At 50.6% G+C, this 22,029-nt stretch overlaps 1 protein-coding gene across 1 annotated transcript; it reads left to right on the plus strand.

Moving 5' to 3' along the window:
* The first annotated feature begins 27 nt into the window (after nucleotides 1–27).
* On the plus strand, nucleotides 28–21,222 carry LOC120947588 (uncharacterized). The gene is made up of 5 exons (XM_040363043.2): nucleotides 28–1,513; nucleotides 14,343–15,180; nucleotides 15,261–15,398; nucleotides 15,493–15,719; nucleotides 18,563–21,222. Exons 2-5 carry the CDS (start codon nucleotides 14,404–14,406, stop codon nucleotides 18,975–18,977), a joined length of 1,557 nt encoding a protein of 518 aa, XP_040218977.2. The 5' UTR covers nucleotides 28–1,513; nucleotides 14,343–14,403; the 3' UTR covers nucleotides 18,978–21,222.
* The last annotated feature ends 807 nt before the right edge of the window (nucleotides 21,223–22,029 follow it).

Consider the following 22,029-nt stretch of genomic DNA (forward strand, 5'->3'; position numbering starts at 1 on the left):
GTTGCAGAGATTATCGAGAAGCATTCAAACGCACGAAACGGAACCCTACAAATGTCTACGCGTTTGTCAGACTGTTGGCCGTTTCTACTCACTGATTCTCGTGGACGCTCACCTTTAGCGGGAGCGGACAAGTAGGCAACGACGCAGAGAACGAGAGAGCCACCCCTATCGCGCTCAGTTGGAAACGCTGTGCTGTATGCGATCGACAACGACCGCGGGCCTTGTGCGCCATGAATGAAGGTAGTACCATTTAATTCCTTCGCTCGGCGCACCGAGGCATGAGTCTTCGATAAACGGTCGAAGCAAATGGACGTAGCTCGCTCTTCCCGCAACCATCACACGGCACCAAACACGACACAACAGCAACCCCGGAGAGCTGCTGCTGTTACTGCTACTGCTATATTACACACTCCCGGTCGTCTCAGCCTTTAGAGTTTGTGGCCTCTATCCCTGCAACGTGGTTACGGCGGAACAACATGAGCAACAGTGTCGTGGCACAATTGCTCGCTAAGAAGGCGTCCTGAAGCAGCTACATCTGTGCCGTCCATTTCCTTCTAAAGTGTGTTTTGTGAAACCGTCTGTGAAGGATCTGCTCCGTACATCCTTCCTTTACACAAATAAAAAAAACGGGATGATACGATGGTGGTGAAAGCGTGTGTAAGAAGTGCGCGTCCATTGTAAGAAGAAAAGGTCGGAAGTCACCGCAGGGTGTGTTCCGAAGGGCTCAACAGCTGACTGTGCAAAGGGAAGAAGGAACGGTGAAGGTGTTTGTGCAAGGATCCGTTTATTCCTCGTACAGAAAAAGAAAGCACGCAGAGGAACAGTGGGTGAAACAAATCACGGCACACCAATGAAAGTGAATCGCGGCAACTTGTTCCCGACCGATCCGTTCTAGCTCTCCTTTAAAGTGCGTGACGTCGGCTGGTTGTCCGTGTGTTTGTGTGTGTGACGTGGCTTGCCTAAATTCCGTTATTTCTACTCCCACCGAAAAATCACTCAGCCGGGACACACAGCTGACTGACCATCGCCGGTGAACTTCAGCTAAAAATAAACCAGTGCTTTCCCCCCTTCCCCGCCATCGACTTGGTTGGCAACAGAGCAGTGCGTGTGTGCGATCGCAGCTTCAGTGCCGGTTTCGGGCGAGTGTGTCGTCGCCTGTTGTTCAACGGTTTCCTAACTTGCGTGTTTCGATGCATCCATCGTTCCGGCTAGCCGCGTTCCTTCCACGGGACAAGGCCCGAAAGAGCAAGTGAGCCCGACAGTGTAAGTTTCCGCGCCTGTGCGTGTGTGCGTGTCTGTTTGCGTATGAAAGTGTGTGCATAGTTTCGGGGTGTTTCACGCCGCCTGCTAGATTGTTAGGCGTTGTGTTAGGCAAGTGTCTGTCTGCATTGCTGAACGATTTCTGGTGTGAAGAAGTGCCCACTCCAAGTGAGTTTACCCGTGTGAGCTGACTTCTCAACGCGCAAAAGGCAAGGAAGCAGCAAACCGGCCCTTCTAGTTAACCTGTGCCACGGTAAGTACCAGTAATACATTTATGACCGAAGAGAAAACGCATTCTAACATAAGGCAAAACCTCGGTTTCTAGAACAACCCAAACACACTTTACACATTGATTTGCCTATACAAACACACACGTTCAACCTCCAAGCTGGCGTTCCAGTTAAGCTGCCCACTTTCCCCACCACTGTTCAAAAAGAGAAGCCAGACCGAACACTAATCCAATTCGTCCCTTTCAATTGGGCCACCACACCGGGGGTACACCACCATGCATGCACCAGTCAATGACATCGTCGTGGGCCTCGGGTCGATGCAATTTATGCTTTCACCACGCACACACACCGCACACCTACGCCAATGCTCATCGCGAGAAAACATGGCTTCGCCAAGACGCCTACGGAAGATTAAAGGGGACACCGAAAACCGAGCACTCGGGACAGGCTTTACAGAATATATGTGTGCTGGGCAGTTGAATTATGAATGAATGGTGGTACGCGTTTAATGCGCCGCGGAAAGAAAGGGCAACCGAGTGTGTTTGGTGAGCGTCTAGTCTACACGCCTGGCTACAATGTTGCATCGGTACGCGTTGCCATGTGTGCCGCAAAAAAAGCCTCAGGAGGATGATTATTATGTTGCGATGCGTAGTAGGCATGGTGGTGGAGGAAGGGCGCTAGTACCTGCAGGCTGCAGTGCATATTTATTGATCGCGCCCGCACCCGCCCAGTAAAACGATCGCGATCTCGATCCCTGGGCACAACATTGGGCCGGGAAGTGGAACGATCTGCAATTTTGCCCTCTCTTGGACATGGGGATGGGGGGGAAGGTGAGATAAATGAATGGCGATAAATTGGCACCATTTTCACGGACATTTGTTAAAACCTCCGCACGAACGTCCCTGGGTACGAATCCGCCTCCCACAGGAACATTACATTAAACGTACCATTTTGCCCAACGGGGCACCATGATTTACACATTCTGACCCCTCTTATCAGTTGTGCAATTATTTATTGGAATACTCCCACTGTTTTCCCTCCCACCATCGCTCTGTGTGTGTGTGTTTTCGCTTCTTCTTCGCTTTCTTGTGATATGAGGCTCCTCTGCTACGGAACAGGGAAATTGTAAACAATCAATAAAAAGCCTCATCACAAAACCGTTAATTCTAATTGCCTGCCCGAACCTGATAACATGGCGTGTTACGACGGCCTTATTACTGTAGGTGGGCACGAGGTGTGAGAAGATTTGTCGAATTCTCGATTGAAGACGATCCTCCCGCGGGGGCCCACGTCTACCAACGCTCCCGAAAGGTCATCGGAGGCGTAGTGTGGGGGCAACATTGATGCAGCCAAAGGGCCTGGCGCGCCACCTTCTCGTACATGCTCGACTGTTAAACACAAAACGCAAACAAGCGCGCGCACAAACACACCCCACCCGTAAAAAGAAAACAAACGCGAACGAAAACTTATCAAACACACAGACACACACAGAGGCGAAGACAGCACAAGATTAAGAAAACAGTAAACAGCAAACAGGCGGCAGAAAGGTCACCACCATCACCGGTACAAACACTATTCCCCTCCGGGGTGGTATGGTCGGGCCGGGCCGGACCGGAGCCACTCTTGTATCATTCAGTGGCCGAGTGATTCACAGCGTGAGTGCCGTGTGTCGTTGGCGTATTTTTGGAAACGGGGAAATTGTAGTAACTCCGATTAGACGCCAGCTCGTTTCACGATTGGCAACTGGGTGTGCTTCAAACTCGGCTTTTACTACGGACACCACGAATTGCCGAAAGAAATCGCGCAAACCTACACGCACCTTATCACTTTCGATTGCTAGTATCACACGACGCAGGCGCAGAGTGATGGTGGTCTGGTGGCCGGGAGTGCAAGCAGAGCTTGTTAACGAATTCTAGCCGTATGTCAAATTTCACCTCAGTGTAGGGCAGTATACTTGTGCTCCTCTTATCTAATCGAAGCAGGCAGAGCAGTAATGCAAAAGTAATTTTGGTGAGTTTGTTTTTTTCTTTGCTTTTGTCGCTGCCACGCTACTGCCCGGTCACCGACCGGCTCTGTGGCATGAAATTTAGGTAACGTAAATATCGGTTGTCAGGTCATGGGCAATTTATCTCGCTGACTAATCACCGCGCATAAAGAGAAGGGGAAGGGGGGAGGCGTAGTGTTGGGCGACACGCAAACGATTAACGTCTAAATTGATGTGGTTTTGTTGGGGGAGGCAACCGCAGCGCACAGCGGTCTTTCGCGCACCTAGCAACGGCTCACTAGACCGTTTGCACATTATGACCGAACCCGAAACCTTGCAAATTGTGAGTGACATTGCGAGCTGAACTTGAAACATCAATGGATGCGCGCGTCGCCGCCGTCCGCAAAACTGTACATCTGCGAAAAGATGTCCCGAAAGAAACCTCCTCCACTCAGCTGTTCACTCACCGCCATGTGCTATGAATGTGGTGTGTTTGCCCCTCACCTTACGAGCCGTTTTTATAAATAATTCATAGGCGGCAAAAGCCGCCGCCATTGTTGCTCCATGTGCTGTCCCCCACGCTCGCTCGCTCGCTCGTTCGCTGTCACGATCGAACGGTGGCTCGTGTGCGCGAAAGGTGTGCGCAAAACGCTTCCTCGTCACGCGACAAGCACGCGTAACCTAGTGTCGATCACGGTGGCGTTCGCAAGCGTCAAGTTATTGGGGCTAATGGGGAGCGAGAGAAAAAACGCCGCCCCCTGGGACAGGTCATCAGTTCATCGGCTTTATCAGCCGTCTGGACAGGAACGGAACCAGTGTACACGTTACCTCTGTCACCCTGTTGGTGTTGATAACCTTACCATGCGTACAGAGCGTGTTAGACGCTGATTTGGGACCATGTACCAAGGGAGCTGGCTTCTTTGAATGTCTTTAAAAGTGTATCAACGTTTAGATTTATAATTCGTGCTACTATTCCTGCGTGATCCAATAACTGTCACAAGGACAAGGTGGTGCGCGTTAGTTGGCCCATATGTAAACTATTCTGGTTGGTAGTGCCTTCTCAAGGACTGACACACATCCCCGCCGCTGTTCAAGTACGAATTCTGTTCTTATGTAAGACAATAACCATCATTTATTCTAGACAATTCTGACGTCCTTGCGAATGTGACAAAACTTCCGCCAAGAATGCCATCAACTATCAACCGTACAAGGATGTGTGTGTGTAACGTGTAGAGGTTTCGAACGACTTGCTCAGCTCGAACGACGGTTCGAAGGCAAGCCTCCGCGATCTTTTAATGCCCCCGTGGCAAAACAAATGTGTTTGCGTGTGTGTATGAGCGTGTTGTTATTGTGCTTGTTGGTAGTTTACATTCGCTCCCTCCTCCCTCCCCCTCGAGGTTCCATTTTTGCAGGACATCCCAACCAACCGGGGGCGCCCACCATCGCCACCGCCACTTATCAGCGATTCCCGATGACCTCTGCCTTTGGTGCTGGTCGCAGTACCGGTGACACTCGATTCAATTGCTGAGTGGCAAAGGAGGAACGAATGGATTGAATCCGGGGCGCGCTCGAATCCAGTGTCCATGCCGTGAGCACGATGCATTCGAATGCACGGCCGTATCATTTACACCCCCCCGACGGGTCATGCAATGCCAAACCAGTAATTGATTTCGCTCCCGCTTGGGCACAATTAATGAGCGAGTTGTTTTGAACAATAAAAAGCCTATTATAATTATAGATCTTTACCTGAACCCGAAATACTGCCAGAATGCAGTCGACAGCTTTCCCTCGTTAAGCTGGCCGCAGCGCGGGTATCACACCATACCATTAAGAGCTGCGCTGGAAATAAATGCTCGAACGCATCGGTGTCGTTCGCTGCGCCTCGAGAAACTCGTTCCTGCTTCTCTCGTGATCTGGCCGGGGCGATAACGAAATCGATGGGTCTGCTTCAGATTTCAAGCCACACACACACACACACACCCGCTCGAGCCAACGACGACCGGCGGCGGCGGTTCACGTGATCACCGCATGCACCAGCCAAAAGAGAGCCGAGGCAACGGCCCAAAACTGGCCGGATCATAATTTCCAACGATTGTTCCACCAAAATCGTCCCAGTGCGTACAAGCGGAGGGAAGCAGAGGACGGTCGGCATAGGCCGTTTCACCAATTAGACCGACCGAACTTGCTCCGAAACCCGCCACCACGGGAGACGCGACTGGCCGAACGTGTGGAGCAGGAACCAGCACCGTCCACTGGTCAAAGTGGGCAGGCGGAAGGGAGACGATCACAATTACTACTCGATCGTGGTGAGTGTTGGTGGTGGTGGTGGTGAGCAGCGCGACTGTTGGCAGCGAAAACAGTCCGAATTACATAAACGATGGCGCCAGCGAGCGAATGACCTGATCCGTGCCGTGTCAACTATATCGCCTCGTGGCAGAGCATGGCACCAAAATGAAGATCGCCTGATGCCGATCTCAGTAGGAACCACGCTTGTATCGTTTCAGGCTATTTCCGGGGATCCAATAGCCAGACAACAAGTACCGAAGTACATTATTTCTTCAGTTATAGATTGCTGATACAGCTTTGCTGGAAAAATAGTTCAACCAGGGCCCGTGTCAAGCCAGTTCTGCGTGCGTAGGAAGTGGAATGCACCCAGGGGACTGTGTTGAATCCCCCCCCCGTAGCTTCTCACCATACCAGTCTGCCTTTTTCCCACTTGAACGGCAGCAGACTTTACGTCTGACAATATGCCTGAGCGATTGATTTACGACATCTTACTATTCGATGACTTTGCTGCGGAGCAGAGTACACGCAAAAGGCAAAAGATACGCCCTTCGGTGGGCTAGATTGGCGATGCTGCGCTATTAGCATATTGATGAAAAACGTCCACGAAAGCAATTAACTTTCTCGTTGCCGTCCCATGTCTAGTGATGGGTTTGGTTGAAAAAAAAATCCGGAGTCAACTCCGATCCGACTCCAACAATTTCGGAACCGACTTCGGAAGGTACGCCCACCATTATCCCGAGTCGTTCGAAATCATCTGAAGCCGTCCGGAATCGCCCGGAGTCATCCAGAGTCGTCTGGAGTCATCCGGAGTCATATGAAGGCATTCCGAGTCGTCTAGAGTCAGCCGGAGTCATCCGGAAGCTGACACAGTCATACGAAGTCTGCCGGAGAACGACTCCGGGCGACTCTGGACAACTCTGGATAACTCCAGACGACTCCGGATGACTCCGAATGACTCCGGATGACTCCGGATGATTCTAGACGACTCCGGACTACTGAGGACGACTCCGACTTCGGACGGAACTAGTGGTTTCCATTTTTCCATAATCGGAATCTGACTAACAATAGTCGGAGAGTCGGGTCGGAGTCGTGGGTGCTCTCCATACAGCACATCACTACCCACATCTCACTGTTTACCGTCGGCAAACGGTTCCCTTCTTTTTGCTGCTCTTGTGCTGTTTTCCAGAGCGGGCTGTAAATGCAAAAATTCAATCATGTACAAATATAGAAATGTATATCAAAATCTGGCATGACAAGCGAAGAAAACGCTACACCCCAATAGCACAGAGCGATAGAACCGGCAGTGTTGATGTGCGGGTGTGATGGCAACCCGCAAACACACCCAATCCGCTTCCCGTGTGTGTGCTAAGTATATCTCTCCCCCGTATCTGTTTTCTGCACACACCCACTCGGCCACATTCCGAAGCACATTTGGTTTGGGTGCTATTTTTACGTGAAATGTTAAAAGGAAAAGAAAGAAAACTCAACCCCACCGACAATCACCCTCAAGTCGTTACAGCAACCGAACTGAGGCCCCCACATATGCAAAGCCGTTGAGACGGTGTAAGCAGCGCTTAAATCAAACAGCTTGAAGTAGGAGAACGCTTCCAACGTGGGGTAGATTTATGCATGTAGAAAACTACCAGGTAAGACGGCATTTTTCCAAGACCTACCAGAAACTAGATGTCTCTTGACTTCTCTCGATCTGTGTGCAGGAAGCGATTGTTGGAAATTGGAGTGATCGTTTGCGGTGTTGCCGCGTATTGAGCAATCTATCATGCGGAGGTTCCAATTCCACGGGGGTCCCTAAGGGTTTGCCGCTTGCATCCCACCGGTTTTGTCGTCCAACATGCCGGTATGTACCGGTGTCACCGGTATGCAGCTCTCAGCCGTTTCAAACTATCTACCTGACAACCACACACACACACACGCATGCACACATTGCGTGGGTTTGAAATGTTTCGATCCTCGATCCGGGCTCAGAAGCGAAAGGAAACAGGTTTCCCACCCGACCGTTGTTCCGTCTAGCGGACACAAAAAAAAAAATCCGAAGAAATAGGTTGTCCAATTCTATCGGCACAGCATCACAGGCCTAAACAAACCAGCAGTCCCACAGCATCAAAAAGGGAAGCTGGAAAAGCTATTCAACGATCGTAAAACGGGACGCCATTAGAATGCATTCTTCGATGAAGCGGTCGCTTTACCTGCGCGCGCGAGCCCCTTCAAAAGTGATGCTTCATCCCTCGGCCTGCGACCTTCTTACATACGGTTACATTGACGGATGCTACGCCGTACCATGCGCCGTGCGCGTGATCATCGCCGTCCCCGACACTGCGACTCGCCGAGCAAAGCGCGAGGCAATCGCACGTGTGTGGAAGCGTGGTGCCCCCGATGCCACCGAAGCCGTGGCCCGATCGGGACAGGATTAGTGGCGACGGGGTTAAAAAAAGAAATTCTACATCGTAATCTATAATTACCACCACCCGCCACACACACACACTCACACACATGCACCCATCATCAGCATCGGCCAGTTTGCCGACTGCGCAGTAGTAGCGCGGACTGCATCGACTGACTTAGGAAGTGCACCGGCGTCTCGAGGGCCAGAGAGATAAGTAGTGTACGCGTCATGATGGTAGGCCGCCACTATCTTCTGCTCAATGAAGTCTTGCCTGCGCGCACTGTTGTTTGATGCAACAAGGATCCTTCTCAACAAGGGAAGGATGGCGCCCAAGCTTTAGGGATGCGCGGGATGCCATAGACCATTCGAAGCCCCATTCGCTGACAGCTTCTCGAGCTATTCTTCTTCCCTTTTTCGCTCTTTGACGTCATTCCGTCTTTCCCGGTACTCAGGCGCGTCTTCTAGTCAACCGGAACACTTTGACACACTTTCGGAAGATCTCTGGGGCTAGTTCGAAGGTTAGTTTTGTGATTAAACTTCACCTCCTCTCCGGTATGAGCGTCTGGCGTCTAGTGCAGACCCGAAGGTGCAGGGTCGTAGACCCATTCTTTGAGCAGGCCCAAGTTTCGGTATACACCCGTGCACCCGTGGTAGAACAGTGCGGAACAAAACGTGTTTGTTGTGGATCGAACGATAAGCGCCAAGCGTCAGAGATAAGCGTCAGCATCAAGCCCCGCTGCGTATCAGCGCGCTGATTGTACTCGTTGGCGTTGGACAGCCCATTCCAGGGGGAATGCTATGTGGGTCAAGGTGTTAGTATTTGTGCGAATGGAGATGTGTTGGGACGACGTCGTGGAAAACTCCCAACAGCTGTCAAAAGTAAAACAATCCTGAGCGGTTCCAAACATCCCATCCTGGTTCTTTCCTTTGGAGTCACTCACGACAAAAAGGATCTTCTCTGCAGAAATAGGCTCTCGATCGTATGACTTGCAACTCCGAAGCTCTTATCATGGCCGTCATGTCGGAAGTGTTTGCAATTGCAATATGAAATGGCAACAAAGTCTTCGCCTCGTGCACCAGAATGTGTGCGCAAGGCGCCAGGCTCTGTTATGCTCTGTGCTGCACACTATCGTCGATCGTTGCGGTTTGCTCGATGCCGTTTTCACAACGCTCACCTCCACACGGTGATGAAACAAGGGCGCGATCATGTTTCCTACCTAACGGCCCATAAAAATAGCTCTCGAATCGACGTGCGATAGAGACAGCGAGAGAGTGTGTGTGTAGCTATGCTGAAAGATTCGCACGAAGCAAAGCGAACGGTAGGACGCGTGCCAAAACACGCACTCGCGGGTAGCGCGAGTACACACCAACAAAACAAACTAATTAAGATAAGATTGAGAGGCGTGTTTAGGGCCTGGGGGACATCAGGGTGTGTTGGGTGAGTGACGATTGGCGGCACAGGGAACTCCGCAGAGGGCGCTGAGCCATCCGTCACAAGTTCAGCAGACACACGGAATTTCGGAGGTACGGAAGCCCATGCCGACATTCTGATCGCTAGGAGGAGCAGTGTTGGGCACGTTTGATGGCATGGTGTGCGAAAACCCGAATCGATCACTGCCTGCGCTCCTTCAATGTACAACAAATGAGGTGTGAACCTTTTCGCATCACCCATCTAGACGACACAATGGAAGACGCCACCACACGGCTCAAAGTCTGCAAAGCGATGGTTATATTTTTAGCGAAACGATGAACCGTGGCCAACACGAACGCAACGACAGTTGCCCTAGTTGCCCATGTGAAAGGCGCGTGATAGCGGCGGATGCAACTATTGACACACTGCTACCACCCACCAGATCCTCATCGTAAAACGGGGGTAGGGAGGAGGTACTAGTTGAGCGTGCCCGATCATCATCGGTGTGTCGTCCAAGATGCCTTTCTTGGCCGCTCTTCTTACCACGACGGTACAAGTAAACAACGGGGCCATCCAAAACCGGGCAACAGTGTGACGACGGTGCAGGTCATTTGCCTCTCGATGATTGGATCGGAACCATCAAAGTGTAACAGGTGTGTATGTGTGTGTGTGACTGGTTGTTCCTGATAGTTGTCCGACCTGCGTTACATGAGATATTACGTTGGCAGACTCCAGGCTCCGATGACTTCGGGAAGGCGATCCAGCAATAGGATACAGTCGAAGTAACACGTTAAGTAATATGGCGCATTGCGCAACTGATCGAGTTAGATCGATGATGAGATGATGATCGCATGTCGCGGTAGAATAAACTCTCCAACCCCCCATGCATAAGAAGATAAGTCGCTCAGCAACCCATGCATCTGCCACTTGTGCGGGCATACAAACGATTCTGAATTTATCATACGTCATCCGGCCTGAAGCCGAATACAAATAATCGAAACGCCAAACCAAATTCGCAAATTTGTTTTTTGCTTATCCCAAACAAAATTGCTCCAATAATCCGCGCATTTTGCTGCGTTTGACGTCAAACCGTGGACAGTGCCGTCCGGGCATTCGGTCAGATGCGGTTAGACATTATGCCGTGGTGGTGGATATAAGCCGGCTGGATCGTAAAAAAAGCAAAACTGAACCTGAAATTGCTCTCCACCGATAGCAAATCATCCCCGTTGGATGGTTCCCCGGTGCATCCCACCCCACTGCTTCAGACCGGTTGCAGAACCGACCGACCGTTGATAAGACCCGCCGTCGTTACTCGGTAGGTCGCGACCTCAACTCGGCTCCTCGGCTCGGTACGATCTGGATGGAAGTACGGTGCCGTGGGCAAACAAACATGAAGGGCGGAGCGGGTGGGTCGGAAAACGAGCTTTTGATAAGGAAATTGCTCACCGCTTTTAGCGAGCAACCGTACGTTTTGGGGCGCACAGTTTTCGAGGGCTTGCTCAGTTGAAGCTCCCGGGGGGAAGGGGAAGGGACGACACTCATTAATCACACACACCCCGACAATCCGGGATCGGATGATTCAAATGGTCTCTGGCGCACGACGCCCGAAGATCCCGGAGCCTACCATTGTTCGCGAGGAAAGTAGCGCTGTCAAAACTTACCGGTCTGGGCGCGATAGGAGAAAGTGTAAACAATAGGGCGGGCATTGGCGCGTTGTGTGGTGGGGGGGTTTTTTCTCTCCTGCCGTTGAGACAAACAAGCGTAGAACGCTGATCCTGTGGCTGTGTTTACCTTTCCCGTTGTTAAGCCGCGCGATAAAAGCAAACACCTATCACACCGATAACCTCGTTTCGCACTTACACAGTGATGCCGCGGTAATACTGCTGCTGCACTCGGCCAAGGGAAGATCTTTGGTCGGCACTTGGCAGAACAATCGCACCGACCCGAGGGACATGCGACAAACCCGACTGCCGTAATGCGATAAGTCCAGTAGGAACAATTCCAGCATTCTCGCCTCAGTATGCACACAATAACCCTTCGACACTCGACACAAATCCGCGCGATGGTTACTAGGATCAGATGGCTTTGCAGTCCAACTGACCAGCCAAACGGTGTATTGAAAAAAGTGAAAGGTGTGTGTGTGTCTGCATGAAGACTGCACTGCCTACTTTGGATGTCTCCTTTTAGTGACTTTCCCCACCCGAGTGGCCATTACTTCAATCGCCATCAATTGGAGTTGTCCATGGTTTGAAGGGGGCATGACCTTCCGTCTTTTCTGTGACTGTGAAGTAGATTGTAGTAAGAGATAGAGAGGGCGAGAAAGAGAGACAGAGGGAGAAAGGGCAGAAGAACCGTTTAGTTCTGTGTCGGAGGCCGGTGTCCTAAAAACGACGATATATTGAAATAAATTGTTGCGATGCATTCGTGCGCGGCGCATTGCGGGTGCACCTTTCCATGCTCTCTGCGTGCTCAGAATGGTGCGTCTCTGAATGCTGTGCACAGTGCTGGGAAGGAGGAAAGGTTGGCATGGCAACTCCACACGATTGTCGCGCCGCCGATGAGACTGCGAGAGCTGGCGAGAGGAGCATGCCGGATCCGATGTCGGCGCCGTACCGCGAAATGGAAACCAACCCGAACGGTGTCACCTTACTGTGAACACAAGCCCCTCCCCTCCTCCCCTTCCATACCGTTTCCAGCGCATTCCAGCGAAAAAAGGGAAAATGCAAGCATCTCCAACGGAAAAGCCAAAGTCTGGGGAGATTGCTTTTTGTTTGGGGAATTTGAACGTAAGACCCAACCGACCTAGTCTTCCAGCACTGTCACGTGTGGATCGGCTCGATGCACATGTCAATTCCCCACGGTGGCATGGTCCTTGCGAGTGCGCACGATAACCTTGCCTTGGAGGGAGCGCTCGAGTGATGGGAGCAAGAAAACGAACAAGAAAACAGCGAAAGTGCATCTCAGCAGTAGTACTCGGCAAGTAAACAAAAGCAATTCCAACACGCTCACACACACACATAGCCAGAGCCAGCTATGATCCTCGTGATCAACGCGCAGCGGTGGAAAACCTATTTATGGCACAGACAGGCAACACATCACCACCACCACCACAAACCCTTTTGCAAATATGCTTATCACACCGTCGGTTTGTGGTCGTCGAACGGTGGCCGGCTGTGCACTAATCATCTAATCACTGATCGACAGCGTATCATCACAAAACCGGGGGTTTGTGCGAGGATCGACGGCAGCAGCAATAATCCCACGCCCTCTACTATACACACGCGCGGGCTGCCAAACGGTTGGCGCAGTGGCGCGCCATCACCTCTGGCGCCATCTCAAATCAATATTGCTGCTGTGGGGTGGAAAATTCCTCCGCTCGGCAACGAACCAAACAAAACACTTTGCGCCAGAGATTCGACAGATCTGATGAGAGTGAGTTCTGAGTCGGAGGGATTTGGTTCGGGTACTAATTAATGAATTTGTCAACACGCACGTGGCACACATTGGGGAGGACGAAAAGAGGTCACCAGAGGAGGAGGAGAAGGAGCAGCAGGACGTCCCTCAGATCGTGCGTGTTTATTATTGCAGGAATGGTGTGATTTTCTAAATATACATCTACACATCTGCACATTATATCACATGTTTCTTCTTGCCCGGGTCATTGAATGGGCGACAAGCGTGGGACACTTTTTGTCTGATCACACACACAGATTGTTTTTAGCGGGAAAGCGCGGATTTCCGAGCGCCATAAGACCCGATCGCTCAATGACGTGCGTACGGGCAGCACGATCTACGGGCAGCAATCTGTGGGTAAACAAATAAATCACCAGAATTGGAAGCGTCATCCGGCCATGCAGCTTGGGCCTATCTTAACCAAACAATTTACCCCAGACCGAGCTGTTGTGCTGTGCACTGAAGCTTGTTGGGTAGGACGAGGAGAAGGAGCCAGTCGGGAGATGCACTTCCGGAGGGACAATTAATGGGGGCGATGCTTCATTCACTTGTCGTTGTCGTATGACGCCGTACGCAGAGGCAGCATGCATGCGTGATTCTTATTGGAAATGGATGTCATTCATTCGGGACGCCCTACGCCGGCTGGTTTCGCTCTTATCGTTCTGGAAAGAAGCTGTCAAAGGCTCCGCATATTGTTGAAACGATGCACATCCCTCCATACCTTGGAGAATCGTACCGGACCTTGAATCGTACTTGATCATCTCACCCCCGGGTAGTTCTTCCACGCTGTGACCGTGCCCTACTTTACGCTGCTCCATCGCCATCGCCGTTTGAAATTCATTTTGCTCCCATCGGCTCGAACGATTCAGCCGCATCCATTCAACGGAGGTTGGTGGGTGGTGGTTGTTGCAGTTTAAAAATAGATCTTTGCTCCACCTCCGCACTGCACGTCCTTTAGTTGACTTTTGTGTGTTTTTTGTTTGTTTGGAAAGATCGCATTTGCCAAGATTTTGTCCTTTTTTTGCGTGACTCATCAACTCTGCCGAACGGATGCATCTTTGTAGTGACACAAGTGGCAATGGCGTGACGTTTTACATACTTTTTACCTTGAACATCCATTATCCAAAATGCTCCCTTGAGGATGTCAATAGTCTCTCTCTCTCTCTCCAACTGCCTTAAATCCAAGCTGCCTAAACTCATAAATAGATTGCTGATCGTAATTGATTCTATAAATAGGTCTCCTATTTTGTTTTCCCATCACAAGCTGTCGGCAAATCGTCCTAATAACATATCGTTTCTCTTCTCTCTACTTCGCAGACCTTCAAACCCGTTACCGTCCTTCCGCAAGCGTTACTTGGCCGCTTTCCCGCTCGTCTGAATGCCAGCGTTTGCCGAAATGTTAGTCTCGCAAAGCCCGCCGGTGTACAACCACTCGCTACAGACACCGGACTACAAGCCGGGGGGCGGTGGTTCATCACCCGGCTCCGACGGTAACACCAACGGCGGCGGTGGCGGTGGTGGCTACTACTACCGACCCACGTCACTGCAGCTGACCCAAACACAGACGAACGGGGGACCACCGCCCTTCCAGCGGCAGCTAACGCCACCCTGCCTCAGTCCAACGGGCAAGCAGCTGCCAACGTCACCCCGTCGCTCCTGTCTGGTGGTACGGCCCGGGGACGACGCAACCACGCCCGAAGAGTCGGAACCGCCGCACGCCGCCATGAAGCTGCTCACGATCGGCGAAGAAGACACGGGCTGCGCGCCCGGGACCGGTCGGCACAAGAAGAAGGTCGTGTTTGCGGACGACCATGGCGGCCAGCTGACGCAGGTGCGCGTCATGCGCGAACCCTCCTACATGCCGCCGATCTGGAGCCTGCAGTTTTTGGCCCACGTCACCCAGGGCATGATCAGCCCGGTGCCGCAGGAGCAGTGGGTCGTCGACTTTGTCCAGCCGGCGAGCGATTACGTGCGCTTCCGGCAGAAGCTGGACGAGCGGAACGTGTCGCTCGAGAACGTGATCATCAAGGAGACGGAGCAGCTGATCGTCGGTACGGTGAAGGTGAAAAACCTCTCCTACCACAAGGAGGTCATCATCCGGTCGTCCTGCGACAGCTGGAAAACGCACGAGGACACCTTCTGCACGTACAGTGTGGTAAGTGGGAGGGAAATGAAAATCCCGACCAACACGTAACTAATCGATCACTCTCTCTCTCTCTCTCATACTCGTTCCAGGTTGGTAATGGGGCAGCTTCGGCTTATCTGATATTCGATACCTTCTCCTTCAAGCTAACTCTTCCACCTAAGTCCAGACGGATTGAGTTTTGTGCCGCGTACAAGTGCGACGGTGTCGAGTACTGGGACAACAATGATGTAAGTGGGGTGCGCCCTTGACATTCCCCCCGTTATCCCCAGTGACTCAATCGTACTAATCGATTACGTGACCAAACTCTTCTCCCCTTTCCAGGGCCGCAACTACTCGCTCACCAACCGTATCGCGCCCCGGGAAAACTCGGGCGCCTTCCTATCGTCCTCCTCTGCCAGCGCCTTCAACAGTGCCGCCCCGAACGGGCGCAACGGGCTGGCGGCGGCGGCGGCGGCTTCGGACGGCTTCATCTCCCCGTACGTCGACCCTGGCGCGGTGCTCGACACCTGGAGCGACATGAGCGTGGAAACGCAATCGGGGCCATACTGGTAAATGCAAAATGCCAACTCTCGGGCACAACTCGGGCCACCAAACAGCAAAAATAGACAGCAAGAAAACCGCTCTCCGCGCGCGCACACACAAACCATCCACCACTCACCACCACCACCACTCCATCCACCCAGTACCATCCACATCCCGGCTGGGACAATTGCGTCTTCAGCCGCGGGACTAAGGGGGAACACAGGTTTGCACACCATGCCATGCGCACGCCATTCAGTAGAGTGTTGTTGTCAGCCGCCTCGGAAGTCCCACCCGGATAAAGGAAAGCCCGTAACCGACTGTGTGTGTGTGTGTGTAGACGACGACGTTCGCGTAATCCTTTTAGCAGGATCGTCAACAAACTGATCAGACCACTGTTGCTGCTGCTGCTGCTGCTGCTGCTGCTTTGCAAGAGAAACATTCCGCCATTCCGATGGCAATTTCCAAACATTTGCAAAAGCGAGATTATCGAACTAGGAGAGCTAGCTGTGGGCAGCGGTGTGGCAGCGATACGCGTGACTTTCTTGAAAAAAAAGGTGGACAAATGGTTCTCTTCCAAAAACGGGCAAACAGAGCAACAGCGCGGGGTGGAGGATGGTTCGAGTATGAGTAATCCAATTGGCAGATAAGATAGCAAAACAGTGCGCAATCACAATTCAAACCTCCTGTATTAGTCACAGGGCATTAAGGTCTCTTAAGTTAAGCGGCAGAAATTGGCAAGGCTAGTTGCAAAAATCTAAGTGTCTTCACACTCTCCATATCTCTCACCTCTTCGGGCGGGAATCGACGGTATCGTTTTGCGTGACAAGTGCACTTGCCCCCTAACCAAACCCATAGTGTGTAACCGGACAACGCGAAAGGACTCGCAGGATACAAAAGGCTGCATCGTGAGACCGAGAAAGAGAGAGAGAGAGACAGAGAACGGGAGAGAGGGAGAGCAAAACATTTAAACGGTTCCTAGCATAGTGTGCCGGCTTAGTAACCGCTTCAGTGTGTACTTGGTTGGAGCGTTTATTCTTCATCGTAATTGAGTGTGTATGTGTGACCGGACAACAAAAAAGAAGGAAAAACATCAGTGTGTGTGTGTGCGATTGTGGATCGAAAAAAAAAACAAATTCTCAAACAGAGCGAGAGAGAGAGAGAGCAAGGTGGAGAGAACGAGGAGCGGGAGACTAACGCATACTACACACAAACCACGCTCACACATTCGTACGCAATCGAAAGTGAAAGTGATTTTGCTCTGTTTGAAAAAGGTAATTTTTCAACATCCAATAATATTACCACCACCACCACCACCACTACCATCCTGCCATAATACATAGGCTTAGTCACACTTCCTGCTCCCCGCTCCTCGTCCACGCTCCACGTCGTTGTTTCACTGCTTGTTTGGTGGCCATCAATTCACCAAATACACATACAACCCGACTCTCACATACACACACACACGCTTGAGTATTGGGACAAAACATTTCAAAGGGATAGATGAAGAAGTAGGGGGTAGAAGATCCTTTGCGTGTAGTTTAATGTCGTAACAGTTGTTAGCTTAAGATACTCTTAAGAACGCTTAACGAGACCTAATGGATAGAATGACGGTTAGTTATGTAGCAGTTAAAGCGTCTGGAAGGGGCGACACATTTCCTAAGCGGGGGTTCCCTCACTAACGTTACACATTACCTAATATGCATGCGCAACCGCGATCACACACTAGGTCAAGAGGTCGTATTCGTGTTCGTACGCAACGCCACTCAGTACGATCGTCGTGTGAGCATCGGAGCAGCTCAAAACCGGTTCTCCAACGTCCTTGGCGTCGGTCGAGCGGCCCATTCGAGCTCCTGCCATTGAGAGCTCTCCGAGATCTCCATAGCAACTTGCAAGGGTTGAATGATCTCGTGTCATTTTTTGCACTACTACTTCCGTTTTGGAGCAAGCGGCTTCACTTCCGCCTGCAACTCACCTTGAGCGTCGAGTGAGTGAGCGAAATGGAGAGATGTTGTAGTTTGCGAGCACCACTCGATAACGAGGGATTTGAGGAGGAGACACACTCCAAATGTTTGTGTAATCGTGTGACTAACAGCACCGCTGCGCCGACGCTTCCACACAGCAGAGCATGATCACGTGATCACTCTCCAGCAGGAACCACTCGCCACTCGAACAGTCAATGCCCATATCCCATCCTTTTGTCCCATTTTTTTTCCTGTGTTTTGGCCGATTAGCTGCCATCTTGTTCCCTTTCCTTCCTCCCGTTCCTGATCTCCCGCCCTTCCCCCCCTCCCTCTTTTTCCACAGTCGCTTCCGGTGTTACTGGAGCAGTGTGCAGTCGGCGTTCAAGTGCTGGGTGCCTCCCACCCAGGGAAAGGTCAAGGAACCGAAAGCTAACCCTTCACGTAGACGCTAGTAGAGAGTCGCGAGCAGTAAGTGACGCTAAGTGCCCTCCACTCTCCACCGCTCCCTGGTGGGTTCTCAGTCGAATTATCTCATCGCCCAAACGGCCCGGGGGAGGAGACCGGCAATGCATAAACCTCACTGGGTTGCTACTAGTGTAATAGAGTTTGCGCATTCTCATTTTCACCTGAAATTCCCATGTTGCTGTTTGTGTGTCGTGTGTGGATTTGGGTTGTGCCGTGAATGATCACACCCATTCAAAATGATCACTTTATACCGGGTTTAATATTGTTCATATTTGTGTTTGTGTTTGAGTGCCTTTTCCCCTTCTTTTCCCTTTCCCTTGCGATGCACAGCTCCACTAAACAAAACACCCCTTCCCCAACAACCCCCGTCCAGTGTGTAGCGAGGCGAAATTCATGAGTTTTTGGTTGTGTTTTTCTCTTCTCTCTGCATCTTCTCTCTGTAGTAGTAGTACGTTTGACTGCTCGCTGAACCGTTGCTCCAACAACCGTGACACGGCGGCGATGCAGGACGAGCCGACGACGACGACTACCGGTCCCCTTCCGCAGATGAAGCCGATCAGTCTGAACATGCCCCCGTATCCACCGGAAGGGCCGCTGGATCTGCAGGCGGCCGGTGCCGGCGAACGGCGGGCCAGCACGGGAGAGTTTGCGGTGAAGCAGGGCTGCAACCACCATCACTACCACCACCAGCAGCATGCTGCTGGCACGAAACCGATCACGCCGCTGGGACGCACCGCCAGCAATGGCAAGCTATTCTACATACGCGAACGGCACGAGGGTGAAGATTTGCTTGCCAATTTGCTCCGCTTGCGCAAGCTGATGATGGCGGGCGGGAACGAGAAGGCCGGACTAAACTGATAAGGAGGAGGAGGAGGAGGTGGTATCTGGTCCTCGGTTCCTAGTGGTGTTGGATGAAAACAGTCCTTGTGTGGCCGTTCAGTGTGGAGCAACAAACCCATTTGCTAAGGCCACTAGGAAGAAGTGAGTAAGGCCAGGCGGCGAGCAAGCAGCAACGTTTTTCCTTTTTGTTTTGTTTTGTTTTGGGGTAATTGGGATGATCGATCGTCCACGATCGTGTGAACTTTAATGTCGCAGCATTAGCTTCATTCCTCTTCCACCATACAACAAACAACTCCATATTGTACATATATACATTATCTCTCGTCCGTCTATTCTTAAACGATTACGATCGAATCGAGAGAATGCACCCTAAACACTTACTGAAGAATACTCACAAAATTGACATTTTCAATCGGGACCTGGATACTGACCGTATGTATGAGCACGCGCGTGTCTGTGTGTGTCTGAGGGGGTGCGCGTTTTTAACCGTACCAGGAAAAAACAGGTTTAGGTTTACAATTTTCTGTCCAGTTTCGATTCACCAAGGGAAAATTGCAATAGAGTTTATAGAGCCAATGCTTCCGACATCCGCGTTTGACAGAAGGCAGAAGTATGCAGCTGAGTGAGAAAGAGAGTAAGGGATACTGCAACATGGATGAACGAATTTGGAAGAGGACAAATACGCTAGAGTGATAATACGCTTGTCAGACGGGCAAGCGGGTGATAAGAGCCAGGAGACCGAAGAGAGGAAAGGAAGAACAGATACGTAGGGCCCTCTATTTGTCGAATAGCTGGAATACGGAGAGACGAAGAACCATCGATCGGGGACGAAGGGTTTTGGGCGAGACAAACCAGGCAACGGCACAGAAGAAGAAGAAGAAGAAGAAGAAGAAGAAGAAGAAAACACGAGATAACAATACTAGTAATTTAATGTTCATATTTACATACGGAAACTAAAAGACTGAACGTGTCCACAAAGTAAATTAAATCTGGAACAAACAAAAACAAGGATGTGTACGAGTGTTTAACAAAAATGGCAAAAGCGAACCAGCGCGCGGTGGAGCGAAGGCTGGAGAGGCTGGGCTGGGGTTCGAGGCGCGTAGAGCGTTCCGCCCCAAATCGGGAGACAGATCAGAAAGGCATGCAAGTGAAATTAGTACGATTCGATTCGATATTATACGTGTATGATGCGAAGCACAAATCATCCCCATCTTTTGTACAACCATGTAGCGTTGCAGTAGGAACGGACAAACAAACTCGTGTCAAAAGACGGAACGAACGGAGAACTTAATAAAAGTTTTCAACATTGCGGTGATTGTGTGTGTGTGTGTGTGTGGCCGTAACTTCGGCTGCCAGACACCAGAGTGGACCTAGTGAAAAGCTTCGTTTAGTGGCTTCGTTAATTTATGTATACAAACAGTAGTGTTAGACTCTTTCCTCTACAACAACCAAGGACGGGGGAGTTGATTTTTATGATTTATGTGTTAGTAAGTTAGTAGGTTAGTGTACATTTTCTGCACCGGCTTGCGGTGTAATACCGTGGAGGGGGGACGTGCCGTCGCCTTTCGTTGCTTGTTAGAGTTTTTGTAAGGCACAAACAGTGATTGTAGAATAACCAATTTATCGTTTAAGCAGGATGAAATGGAGGTAGAAAAATGGAAAGATCAAAGACAAGAAAGATCGCAGGAGAGGGGAGCGCTGTTGAAGCTAACGATCGCCATACCCGAGACGCAAGGCCGCGACTCATTTCAATCCAGCGCTGCGATTTGAACAACATACTAGACTTTGTAAAGCTGATCCTACGTAGAATATGTTTAGAGAACGTGTATACTCCCCACTAATTGGATAAGATTTCACATGCTGCTACTTTACCTTAGAGTGTAAACCCGTGCTTTACTAGAACTGTACGCAACTTGAACGAATCCTATCGGTGGTCCTGGACGAAGGGGGACACTACGTAATTGATGAGATTGGTAGAGCATGTGTTAGTATCTCTGCGTTTGGCTAGTGTAAGTGTTACTTCGCGTATCCTTCGGCACAGCTAGTCTGTCGCGAAGATCTTGTGTATATAGATAAACATATTGTGAGGCACACACACACCCACTCCCCAAAACCCCCAGGGAAGGGGAGTGGTAGTGTGTTATCTGATCGTACATTATTAGTTTCGTAGTGCGTAGAGCCAGTAGAGTACATCGTTAACCCACTGTTTCATATGAATAGATCACCTCGATCGCAAATAAACTGAATAAGAATTTAAGAAAAAGTGTGTGAGTCCAGGAATAGAAAGAAACATGAGAATATGAACCTGATCATTGTAGAAAAGACACTTGGAGTGGTAAGTATTTGTTGGTGCTTTTCTAGGAATCCATTATACCGATCCTATCCGACTATGTGTGTGCTAAGTATTTGCGAAAACTCATTCCTCCCATTGGTGTTGGTCCATATTGGGCTTGAACTCACGACGAGCATACTGTTAGTTGACTGTCCTCAAATAAGCACCTCTCGCAGTACCCCAAGCTGTTGTATTCGATCATCCAAATTAGTGATGGGAAAAATGATGTTTTGGTCCTAATCGATTCCAACTAGCTCCCAAGTTTTCTGGGATTGATTCCGGAATTGGCTTGGAAATCGGAAATGACTCCGGAATCGGTTCCATAACCGGCTCCGTAGTAGTTTTGATTTTGAGCTCCTACTGCTAATCCACATGTCATGATCTAGATAAACTTGCAGAAACGTTGCAGAGCTTATAGATCGTTCCGGTGAATTCAATGAGTATGCTCAAGACCTGTCCATCGGGAGATTTAATGGTCCACACCTAGGCTTAACCAATTCTAGCGACTAAGTAATAAGGGATGGTGTTAGGAATAGTTTATATTCAATTCACTTACCTTCGCTTCTGCCTGCTGTAGTGTAAACGGACTAATGCGATCGCTCCCTTCGTCAGATCGGTACACATTCTCAGTCTTGTTCCATTTAATACGACCTACTAACTTACCTTCAGTGCTTGAGAAGCGCTGACTATGGAGGTTTTTACACACTTTATCTCAAGACGGAGAGACACTTTCCCGAA

Source organism: Anopheles coluzzii, chromosome 2 (assembly GCF_943734685.1).
Source record: "Anopheles coluzzii chromosome 2, AcolN3, whole genome shotgun sequence".
Taxonomy (NCBI): Eukaryota; Metazoa; Arthropoda; class Insecta; order Diptera; family Culicidae; genus Anopheles; species Anopheles coluzzii.